Below are 12,683 nucleotides of genomic sequence, written 5' to 3'. Positions count from 1 at the left end.
AACTGTTCCAGTTCCACTGATTTCCTTACTTTTCCTCAGATACCCAGCAAACTCTTGACTTGAACACCCGTAGGTCATTCTCGCTGCAGGTCCTTGACACACTGTATCCTTGGCCTGGAGCGCTCTTCCCCCTTTTAGCTACATGATTCGCATTCTCACCACTTTGAGATCTCTACTCAATTGTCACCTCATCTTCCTATTATGGTGGAGATTCCTGCTTCTCCTCAATCCTGCCCTATGTCCCTTTTTCCCTGCCTTGTGGTTCTCCATTGTACTTATCACCACCTGGCTGAGTTCATTTTTACCTGTGCCTCTCCTCCCCTACCCCCTTCAAGATGACCATTATGTGGAGTGAAGACGGTTATATAGTAACTGTGCATTTGCAAGATAATTGTTTAACTGCAATGTGATAAATTAGAAGGGTAAGTTCAGGGTGCCATCTATGACGGTGAACACAGACATTGACTTAGATCAGCCACTGGTACCCACCAGATCCCCTTTGCCGGCTGCTGTGCCCATCCCCTCACTGCTATGAGTGCTCCTGATAGAGGCTTTTACACCTGAGACCTTCTCTGGAATGTTGTTGCCCTTGGATGATCAAGGGAGCCTCCTTGTCCAGAGACATCCCCAAGTTTACACCACTACCCTCACCCAGGGCAGCCAGTGACCGGCTGATGGAGCCCGAGGGGAAGGGGGTACAAAAGCCCAGCCTCCTCACCCCAAGATGAGACAATTCAGCCGAGTCCCTCTCATTTCTCCCAACCCTGGGAATCAGGGTTTTTCCTCTGCCCTTCCCCAGCCAAGGCTGGGCCACCTGAGATGGCTTCATTGCTCAGCTCCTGCGCCTTGCCTGCACTGCTTCCCTCACCCACTTACAGGTGTCTCCTAAAGAGTGCCCCCTCCAGAAATCATGTGCCCTGGAATCTTGTTTCAGGCCTTGCTTCTGAGACTTAAGACAGGGCCCAAGGACCTCTTCCTTGAGAACATGGCATTTATGCTTGCATTGGAAAAGTGAGAAAGACTGAAGAGGCCGAAGAGTGGGAAATGAAGCATAGGCAGATGGAAGAGCATGTGAGAAGGACCTGCAGTGGGAAGAATTTGGGGCATTTGAAGAAGAAATGGCAAAGGGCCATTTTACATTACAAAAAGATTATTTCAGGACCAGAGACCCTCAAAAGGCCCAGAATCTCAGTGTTTTTAAAGAAGGGTGGATCTAAGACATGTAGACAATCTGGCCTCAGCCGGCTGGGTCTGTGGCCATTTGCCATATGCTGATGTTTTCATTATCTAGGAACAGGTGAACTTGATAAAGGGCCACCAGAAGGACACAATCTGTGGGACTTTTCCGTGGCTATGAGATAGCGATATAAATTATTACAAGCAAATGACCCTGAGATGTGTTTTTTTCATATTTTTTTGTTTTATTTTCATATCTCCTCACTGTTAGGTAGCTTAATTTGGATGGTCTTTGTCCTGGCATCATATACCTCTATTATTTTTGCTAAACCTCTTTCTCCATTATCCTCCCAGACTCAGTCTCTTTCCTTATTAATCTGGCATAGAGAGAACTTGGCTTTTTAAACTTTTTAAACTGGTGTATATTTAAACTATTTATTACCATCATAGTAATAATTAATTTAAATAAGAATTATCAATGGATGCTAAAGCTGTTAGATAAAAGTGTGATGAGAAACAAGATATTTACGTAGTCTCAGTATCTTTCCAAAAATTAATAAATTACAAATGGAAAAACTAACTTTACAATAGAGAAAGTGGCAGACACTACTTAACCAAGTGATCCAAGTTAACATCGCCAATAATGAAGCAAACCAACATCATGTATCTCCTGATGGGGTAGACACAGAAGGACATAACATAACTTACATAGTGTTCCTGCTAAAAATGTGTAACCTGGGTGTACAATTGAGAAAACATCAGACAAACCTAAACTGAATGACATTCTACAAAATAAGTGGCCTGTCCTCAAGTGTCTGCAAATTATTCTCAAATGGTTCAGAAAAGTGTAGGAAAGAAAGTAGATAGGTAGGGGGCAGGGGGGTGGGGGGTGGGAGAGAGAGAGAAGACAGAGAGAGAGAGAGAGAGAGAGAAAAGTGATAAAGCAAGTAGGGTAGAATGTCTACAGTTGGTGACTTTGAAAAAGGTATATGGAAATTCTTTGTACTATTCTTGCAACTTTTCTATAAGTTTGAAGTTATATCAAAATTAACAGTTGCAAACAAATTTAAAGATAAAAATGATTTATAGCAATATACCTCATTTTTCACATGTTTTTTACTTTGTATGTTTTAATTTTAATTTTTGTGGGTACAAAGTAGGTGTATATATTTGTGGGCTACATGAGATGTTTTGATACAGGCATGCAATGTGAAATAATCACAACATGGAGAATGGGATATTCATCCTCACAAGCATTTATCCTTTGGGTTATAAACAATACAGTTACACTCTCTTAGTTATTTTTTAATGTACAGTTAAGTGATTGTTGACTATAGTCACCCTGTTGTGCAATCAAAATTTTACCTCATATTTTGATGTTGTTCTCTTTAAAAATATAAATTTATATTTCACTTATGTCCTGGTGGAATTTTTTAAAAAGAGAGGACAAGGGAACATTTTCCTTTTGATATAGAACTGTTTGGAGAGACAAAACATACAGAAAACAAGAGAGTACAAATATATAAATATACATATATGTGCATTCACTTCTTATTTCCTTAAAATAGAAATAATTCCATGAAAATGACCAGTGCTTGAAAAAAATAAAAATTTTTTAGGGCTAAGTCATGTGTCTGGAGATTGCTGTCCTATATAAAGAGTGAGGATTTTCTGGAAAGATTTGCTGCAATTTGCTTTCCTAGGCCTACTTCTGTCTGTATCATTAGCCATGATCAGTAATTTTAAGCTTTTTTTCCCCAATGTAATCTTTTCTAAGCAAAAATCTCAACACACAGTATATTAAACAGATCCAAGTGGGAGCATCTCTGGTTTAAGAGAGTACAGAGCCCAGAACACCTTGCAAGGGCTGCCCTCCATCTGCCCCTCCCTTGTGGTGAAATGTAAACATCACTTCCTAGGAGCCTTTAATACTCCTAAACGTTAACTTTACTATTGTTTTCCTTTTAGTCATTAGAAGCAGAACTGAAGAAACTTCAAAACTCTATTCAAGAAAGCACACAGGCCTTTGATGAACATTTGAAAAGACTTTTTGAAAGGAGAGTGAAGGCAGAGATGGTTACCAACCAGGTAAATAAAAGCTTTACTTATGTGACTTTTAAGGAGCTTGCAGGGCCCTTCCATAGTTCTTAGGATGAAGATCAACATCCTTACCAGGTACTAAGATCTTGTATGCTCTGGGCCCTGGATCCCTCTCCAGTCTCATCTTGTGCACCTTCCCCTTTACCTGCCACACTTCCTCTTTCAACATCTTGAACACACCCAATACCCTCCCTCCTCATGCCTCTGCCAACTCTGCCAGTAATACTGTCTACCAACACTTCTTTGCTTCCTGAACTATATTCATCCTTCAGATCCCAGCTCAAAAATCAGTTCCTCACACTAGGTAATATCTTTCTATTATATACTGTATTTTTTCCTTTCTACCATTCATTGCTACTGAATTGTAATTTATGTGAGATTATTTTCAATGCTTTCAAGACTAGATGCTCCATGAGGGTAGAGACTAAGTCTGTCTTGTTCATCCCTGTATCTCCAGCAAATAGCAAAGGGCTTTGTTCAAAGTGTATATTGAATGAAAAAGTAATCCTCATGTCCCAAAAGATCAGGTGAAAAAAAATCTGTCTTAATTATCTTCAGCAGTAGGAATAAAAATGAAGTATGCAGTAACTAAAAGCAAGAAGATCAAAGAGTGATGCCCTTAAATTCTGAGGAAAAAATTATTTCTAGCTTTGAATTCTATACCCAACCAAACTATCCATTGAGTTTAAGAATAGAATAATGATTTACTTAAATGTAAATGTAAACCCCCAAACTATAAAAATCCTGGGAGACAACCTATGCAATATCATTCTGGACATAGGAATTGGCAAAGATTTCATGATGAAGATACCAAAAGCAACCACAACAAAAGCAAAAATTGACAAATGGGATCTAATTAAACTAAAGAGTTTCTGCACAGCAAAAGAAACTATCCACAGAGTAAACAGACAAACTACAGAATGGGAGAAAATATTTGCAAACTCTGCATCTGACAAAGGTCCAGCATCTACAAGGAACTTAAATTTACAAGAAAAAAAACAAACAACCCCATTAAAAAGTGGTCAAAGGACATGAACAGACACTTTTCGAAAGAAGACATACGCATGGCCAACAAGCATATGAAAAAAAACTCATCATTGATCATTAGATAAATGAAAATCAAAACCACAATGAAATACCAGATACCATCTCACACTAGTCAGAATGGCTACTACTAAAAAGTAAAAAAATTACAGATACTGGTGAGGCTGTGGAGAAAAGGGAATGCTTATACACTGTTGGTGGGAATATAAGTTAGCTCAGCCATTGTGGAAAGCGGTATGGCAATTCCTTAAAGAGCTAAAAACAGAACTACCATTCAACCCAGCAATCCCATTACTGGGTATATACCCAAAGGAATATAAATTGTTCTATTATAAAGACACACGCATGCATATGTTCACTGCAGTACTATTCACAATAGCAAAGACATGGAATCAACCTAAATGCCCATCGGTGATAAACTGGATTGAGAAAATGTGGTACATATACACCATGGAATACTGTGCAACCATCAAAAAGAATGAGATCATGTCCTTTGCTAGAACATGGATAGAGATGGAGGCCATAATCCTTATTAAACCAACACAGGAACAGAAAACCAAATACGATATGCTCTCACTTATAAGTGGGAGCTAAATGATGAGAACACATGGGCACATAGAGGGGAACAACAGACACTGGGGTGTCTGGTTTCCTGAGGGTGGAGGGTGGGAGGAGGGAGAAGATCAGAAAAAATAACTATTGGGTACTAGGCTTAGTACCTGGTGACAAAATAATCTGTACAACAAACCCCCATGACACAAGTTTACCTAGATAACAAACATGCATATGTACCCCTGAACCTAAAATAAAAGTTAAAAAAAGAGAATAATGATATTTTGAGAAATGCCAGGTCTCCCAAATTTACATGCACTCATTTGATGAGAGCTTTTGAAAGATGTCTGACCAAAGCAGGGGGCTTAATGAGAAAAGATGGTGCAACACTGGAGAGATGTGAAGGGAATCTTCAGGAGGATGACTATATCCCCAGGATCTCAACAGGAATGGTACACCGAAAGGGTTACATTTAAATTCCCTCAGTGACTTTTTACAGAGGTATGAGCAGGGTTAAGGGAAACAGCAAGGAGTGGCAAACGTGTTGTAATTAGAAACAATGGGAGGCCAGTAACATCTCTAGGGCTAAAGAGGCAGGAAAAGAGAGCTGTTCCCAGAACCCGGCAAGACCTGTAGCCTTGGGAAAGGGGCTGCTCTTGGGAGTTGTGGCCACAGATAGAAGAATGTAATCACTGGCCTGGCAGGGAGTGGATGTATGGATATACTGGGAGTGAGGGGGAAGATTGGGAATGAATGCTTCAGCCTAACAGCAGCATTAGTCATAGCCAAAAGGTGGAAACAATCTAAATATTCAACAGCTGAGAGCAGATGAGTAAAATATGGTGTATCCATACAAGGGAGTATTATCCCACAATAAAAAGGAATGTGCTAATATATGGTACAACATGGATGAACCTTGAAAACATGCTAAGTCAAAGAAGCCAGACAACAAAGGCCACATATTGTATGATTCCATTTTTGTGGAATCATATAGTTTCTAAAACGGCAAATTTATAAAGCCAGAAATTAGAAAGTCGTTGCTTTTGTGGGGAGGAGGAGGCCTCTAGGAGGTAACAGAGGGGCAGATGGGAAATGACTGCTAAAGAATTTTTGGGGAATGATGAAATGTTCTAAAATTGATTGTAGTGATTGTTACACAACTCTGCAAATATACTAAAATACACTGAATTGTACACTGTAAATGGTGAATTGTATGGTAGTGAATTATATCTCAACAAAGTTGTTATTTTTTTAAAGGTATGCTGAGATCCTCATGTCATATAAGATAATGAGGAAACTAACAGACTACTCAGTAATATCAAAATAATTCAGGAGCTAACTTAAAACATTTCCTTTAAATGAGACAATTTAAGATTTAAAGATGATAATAGTTGCAATTAATTAAACCCATCACATTTGTTTAAATTTATGAATTTATGATATTTTAAAAAGAGAAGTGCCAATCAGTCACTTTCAGAGGATGAAAACAAATTCATTATCTAAAAACTGATAAAGGGAAAGCATCAAGTATTTTGTCTGCCTTTCCTATATGAACTGAAGTGTACCACTTTGAAACCAAATAGTAGATGATGAGAAGCATCTCTTTATAAAAGTATTTCAATTAATAAGTGAAAAGGGAAACTAAAACCAGATTTTCACCATTTTGCATCTCTCAACGGATTAATGGACCCGGGCATTGAGTATCTGCAGCTGCTGACATCACAGAAAGAAAGACAATCAGATGATATATGTCTCCTGATCAAAGAACACAATACCACCTATAGTCTTGTTAAAAGGATCAAACTTAGATTTAATCAGGCCTCTGGACCCAGCTGCCATTTTTCAAGAAATAAAAAGGATGAAGCCTCGATAAACTACACCATGAATATACAGGCATTAAAACCGGACTCTGAAATGCTACAGAGACTGCTGATAACTACAAATAAATTGTGAGGAAAAGAAATGAAAGGGAACATGAAGATTATAAGAGATTTATTTTATTTTTAACCTTTAAGTTCAGGGGTACATGCATAGGTTTGTTACGTAGGTAAACTCATGTCACAGGAGTTTGTTGTACAGATTATTTCATCATCCAGGTAGTAAGAAGAGATTTAGAAGACATGAAAAAAAATTATGAATAAGTTATACTGAAGTGGTTTCTGTCTTAGTCTGTTTTGTGTTGCTATAAATAATACCTGAGGCTGCATAATTTATAAAGAAAAGAGGTTTATCTGACTCATAATTCTGCTGGCTAGAAGGTTCAAGATTGGGCATCTGATGTGGGCCTCAGGCCGCTTCCATTTATGGCAGGTGAAGGGGAGCTGGGGTGTGCAGAAATCACATGGTCAGAGAGGAGGCAAGAGAGGGTGCAGGGGAGTGCCAGGCTCTCTTTAACAGTCAGCACTCAGGGGAACTAATAGAGTATAAACTCACTCACCCCTGAGGGAGGGAATTGATCTATTCATGAGGGACCCATACCCATGACCCAAATACCTCCCATTAGGCCCCACCTGCAGCACCAGGGATCACCTTTCAACATGCAGTTTGGATGGGGCAAATATCCAAACTACAGCATTATACACCCCTGGGTAATAAAACTACAAAGAAACACAATATATAATAAAAAGTCAAGATAGTGTTTAGTACTGGGGTTGAGATTTTGATGAGGACTCCTGGAAGAAGCAACTGCAGTCGTAAAGTTCTGTTTCTTGCAATAAGTGGTGCTAACAAGAGTGTTTGCCTTTATAATAACCCATTAAATTATATATTCATGTTATGTATTTTTTGTATATGTGATTTACCTTACAATGAAATTATGAAAAAGGTAAAATAACTGAAGTTATTTCAATAAGCTGTATTCCCTTTTTCTTTAAAATGTTTCTCTTACCTGTATGTCATAAACTTGCTTGATTAGTGCCAAGTCTATAGAAAATACTGTCTCAGGTAGAAGTAATTCTGCCAACCTTTTTCTTAAATATTTCTACAGGAGGAACTGAAAATAAGTAACCTTGCATTTTCTTTATTGTTGGATGAAGAATTAAGCTCTAGAGAAAAATTCCTGAACAACTACCTTACAAGGAAACAGCACGAGAAAGTAAGAATAGTGTCTGAAATCTGAATACAAGCATTTTCTGATAGACATGCCCCTCATTTAGCAAGAGCCCACGTGTCTAGACCCTTGCTTCCTTCCCTCCACCATTCCTACATAACCATGTGCATCCCTTGGCTCCCTGTCTGGAACTTTGCTCCAGGGCCAGGTGAAAGTAACCATTCCAATCTGTTAATAAAGTTATGTGATTCTGCATCTGCAATCATTTAGCCAAAAGAACTATGTAGCTTTCATATGACATGGTTTATAAAATGAGGCCATATAGCTTCATGGTTGAAAGCACTGGCTGTGGGACCTAGGACAAGGCATATAACCTTTTAAGCTATTTACAAGCTCTTATTTAGTGAATGTTTTTCTCTCTGGACACGCTAAGATTTACTAAGATGTAAGCAATGGGCTTGCGTATAGAATGAAAAACTGCCGTATTATGAAAAACTCTAAATATGAGCTTGGATAGATATGGTTCATTACAAAGACAATGAATACAAAATGTTTATCACATAATGTTTCAACAAATGTCAGCTTTTGTTAGTAGTATTAGTAAAGAGCATTTATGAATGCGTGACTTAAAAATGACATGAACTTTTTTCTAAGAGCCTATTAAACAGCATATGCAAAGCTTCTTCTAAATACAACTTTACATATAGCAACCCTGCAGCATACTAGATTTCTTTCACAGATGAGGATACCATCTCAGAGAGTCTGGGTAACATGCCTAAGTCAGCCACTAGTGTGTAATAGAGCAGCAGCTGGAACTGTGGGAATAAGTGAAGAACATCCAAATGCAAATGAGCAGACGCTGTTTATTCAGAGCTTGGCACAGCAAGGGACTCATCCACCATCAGTTACTTTTGGCAGACTCAAAGGCAGGAAAGGAGTAGGAAAGCTTTATAGTTCAAAGAAGAGAGGGCTTCAGATGCAACATGATTGGAAGTTGTTGGCATGAGGAAGCTAGAGGCAAACCAATTAGAAGCGGGACAACTCATTTTACTGGTTTAGGGAACATATTTGGCTTTCTCTGGATGGTCCTAGGTTGGAAATGGGGACAAAATTATAGAAGCTGGTGGTTATGATCAAGCCCTGAAAGTTTGAGGCCAATCCTTAAAAAGGCTGTGGTTTAGTTTCCCAGCTGATGATTGTAGAGGTTGTGGGTCAGAGTTCTGTTGTTACATATGGTCTGGCCCTTGTTTGCATGTATATCCAGTCTCTCAGAACCCAGGTCCATGTGATTCCGAAGCCTGTGCACTTTCATCCTCCACACTGACTTACCAAGAATGCAGTGTGCTCCATAGACACTCACACACTCATACACAGAGTTGGCTGTACTTAGAAACAGGTGATTGGGTGTTCTTTCAAAGTCCCCAACTGGTGTATTTTCTTCTATAAATCTTATCTTCATGAATAAATACTTCACAGACATATTTCTCTAGTACTAGGAAATTCCTTGCTCTTTTCAGTATCCCCAATATTTTTGTTTATGCTGGAAAGTCTCCAGTTTCAATCAACTATTCTTGATGCTGTTATAGAGCCAGACTTCAGAAGCTGTTCGGAAATCTAGAGAAGACCTGGATGTGTACAAGGAGCACTATGACAACTTACTGGCAGAAGACAAAGTGAGAGTCATTGTCTTACCCACTCAACAATGCAGTAGAGTTGTTGCTGCCTGGATTGGAGGAAGGTTAAAGGGGATATAATATAATTTTCTCACAGATATTTCTCCCACTTAATTCTCAGCTATGGGTGAACTTCATTCTATGCCATTGTATATTTTTGAAAATCCATGTGTAAAATGAATTTTTATAAGCTTCTCTGGTTTAAGCTTTCTCTTATACAAAATACAGGGAAATCATCTAGCCTTTAAGGCTTTTCAAACTTTAGGTTGCACACCCCATTACTTGGCCATGAAATCAATTTAGTAGGTTATGACCAGCAGTTTTATAATGGAAAAGAATAGGATAGAATAGCATAAAGAAGACAGATGGAACAGAATGGAATAGAAAAGAAAAGAATAGAGTAACATGCATGTTTTTTGGGTAAATATATTTTGGGACACTTCTTTGGGAAACTTCTGGATGATTTCTAAGACCTGTTATATGAAATAATATTTTTAATACACTTAGATGCTTCTTATCAAAACAAATCTTTGAGACATCATTGTACAGAGAATGGTTAATGTCTAACAACTTTATAAATCAAGGTTTCATGGATTTTTAAAACCAAAGTGCTACCACCTGTATTTTGAAGAGTATTGTCAACAAATAAAAGGTTTCCAAACAAGTTGCAATCCTCAAATGTCATGTTTGTCCTTAGGTTATGGATCGCAGCTTTAAAAAGGAATTTTCTGAAATTCCTGGTCATCAAGTGGATATACTCTACAAACTTTTTAAACGCCGACCAAGGTTTGTTTCTCCTTCACTATTGTGTTTCTGAGAAAAAAGTTTGCAAATAAAGAGGAGTGTTACTAGATTTCAGCTTTTTCCTCCCAATTAAATGGAATTATTCAGTGTAATATCTTTTAGGTGGAGATGTTCAAGGGTTTTGATCCTAATTCAGTATTTTTTGAGATTATGTCTATATCTTAAGGTAGAGAATAATGATTTATTTTCATTATTTAAAAATAGTTAAGGATCTGTGTAAGCACGGTACTATTGTAGATTCTGCTTTGTACATTAATGAAGTTCCTCTTACATCATAGATGGCACACAGATTTAAAAACAGTTTTTTCTAAAGTGCGTTCAAACAAACACAAGTTCCCTGATGTATAAATCGGAACTACTTGTAATAGGCTTCCAGGACTAAATAAGTTTGGGGAAAATACTGGGTTAAGAAAAGGAAGTTAAGCAGCTTTTCTTTTACTGCAGAATGTATTATTGGCCTTTGGATCTCCAAGTGTAAGAAACAGAGTAAGCAGTGTTTTCCAAAATTATTTGACCACAAATTGCTTTTCCTCAGAGTATCTCATGTGCTTGTGCTTAAAGTTTGAAAGATGCCAGTATAAATGGTTGAAAATAACCATTTGAAAAGAGTTCTAAGAAAGTATCACTGATTTCCACCATTATAAATGCAGATTTCCAGTTTTCAATCAAATGTAATCTAGAAATCAAGGAGTTTGTCACAAAGATGTAGTCGGCTAGTTTGTGTTTGAGATACAAACTCTGACAGGTTACAGGCAACCTAGGGAATTTAACCTAGAACATGCCTCTTGTTTTGGTTTCCCTTTTTTTTTTTTTTTTTTTGAGACGGAGTCTCTGTCTGTCGCCCAGGCTGGAGTGCAGTGGCACGATCTCTGCTCACTGCAACCTCCGCCTCCCGGGTTCAAGCGTTTCTCCTGCCTCGGCCTGCCAAGTAGCTGGGACTACAGGCACATGCCACCACGCCCAGCTAATTTTTGTATTTTTAGTAGAGACGGAGTTTCACCATGTTGAGCAGGATGATCTCGATCTCCTGACCCCGTGATCCACCCATCTCAACCTCCCAAAGTGTTGGGATTATAGGTGTGAGCCACCTCGCCCAGCGGTTTTCCTATTTTTAAAAGAGTGAGTGATAATTAGCCCAATTACATACCTTCTCCTTGTGGAAAAAGAAGTGAGACCTCCTGCAGCAGTGGGAAAAGCACAAGCTTTCTTGTCAAACAGAATCACCTTTAAATCCTAACTCCATCACCCGTCAGACTGATAGCCTTGGGCCATGAGCTTCTCTTCCAGGCTGACTTTCCTCATCTAGAGAATGGGGATGATAATATAGTTTCAACCTCACAGTGTACTGTAAAGCATCTTGATAGTGAGTGCCTCGCCCAAATCTTTGTACCCTTCTTCCCTTTCCAGCTGAAGCACAGGGAAATGAAACTAATCTATTAATGTAGATAAAAACAGAATTGGCCAGGTGGTGGCTCACCACTGTACTCCCAACACTTTGGGAGGCTGAGGTGAAACAATGGGTTGATTTATTTGCCTGCTTACAGTATACAGAAAGGAAATGTGTCCTAGCACAGATACAACTGTCTGTCAGTGCTGACAATAGTTGGAGACATCTGTAGTCTAGCCAAGGTCACGTCTGAGAACCTGGAGAGTATGGAAGAAGGGCAAAGTGGATCCCTTTATCTGTGGAATAACCCACCTGCCAGCCATCACATGGCAAAGGGAAGAGCCATACAATGTGTTATGCCTGTGCTAAGGGCCTAATTGTTTCACACTGATGTTTTTGTGAGAATGTGAAATGTTGATGGGCTTTTCTTGGTAATACCAGAATTTCCAAACAGAAAACGCACTCAGAAACAACCAGCGTTGTCCCTTTCGGAGAACTACCAGGATCTGGCAAGTTGAATAAGGATGCCTTTGCCCAGTTAATGAAAGCTATGGATGAGTTGGACAATATTAGTAACATGCCAGAAGGCTTGGACCCTTTGGTCTGGAATCATTTCTGCATGACAAGACGAGCAAAAGTGGAAAATGAACAGAAAGTATATACTATTTTAACTTAATTTAATTTTTAGTGTACTAATATCAAATACATAGTTTACATTGGTCAGTGTAACCAAAAAAGCTAATTATTTAGGTTTCCCTGCTAGGGTAGTACTTGGTCATAGTAATAAGGTAATGAAATACTATATTAACCCTGGTGCTATTGAAGGCTAAGTGTAGGCCTGTTGCTTTTAGACTGGCGCCGTTCAAAATAGTGTCCATTAGCCACAAGTGGTTATTAT

The 12,683-nt window shown here is 38.7% G+C and overlaps 1 protein-coding gene across 5 annotated transcripts in view; it reads left to right on the top strand.

The window, feature by feature from the left end:
- The window catches only part of CFAP43 (cilia and flagella associated protein 43), a 102,227-nt gene that overhangs the window by 76,184 nt on the left and 13,360 nt on the right, over nt 1-12,683 (top strand). For 4 of the 5 annotated variants that reach the window (XM_031015140.3, XM_055352896.2, XM_055352897.2 and 1 more), the window contains 5 exons: nt 3,145-3,264; nt 7,859-7,966; nt 9,508-9,594; nt 10,292-10,380; nt 12,227-12,440. In XM_031015140.3, coding sequence (XP_030871000.3) covers nt 3,145-3,264; nt 7,859-7,966; nt 9,508-9,594; nt 10,292-10,380; nt 12,227-12,440 — 618 coding nt within the window. Of the gene's footprint in view, nt 1-3,144; nt 3,265-7,858; nt 7,967-9,507; nt 9,595-10,291; nt 10,381-12,226; nt 12,441-12,683 lie in introns of those variants that run through there. The other variant, XM_055352899.2, reaches the window with a different exon arrangement.

This window comes from Gorilla gorilla, chromosome 8, assembly GCF_029281585.2.
Source record: "Gorilla gorilla gorilla isolate KB3781 chromosome 8, NHGRI_mGorGor1-v2.1_pri, whole genome shotgun sequence".
In the NCBI taxonomy this organism is placed as follows: domain Eukaryota; kingdom Metazoa; phylum Chordata; class Mammalia; order Primates; family Hominidae; genus Gorilla; species Gorilla gorilla.
This window is presented reverse-complemented; position numbering and strand designations above follow the sequence as displayed.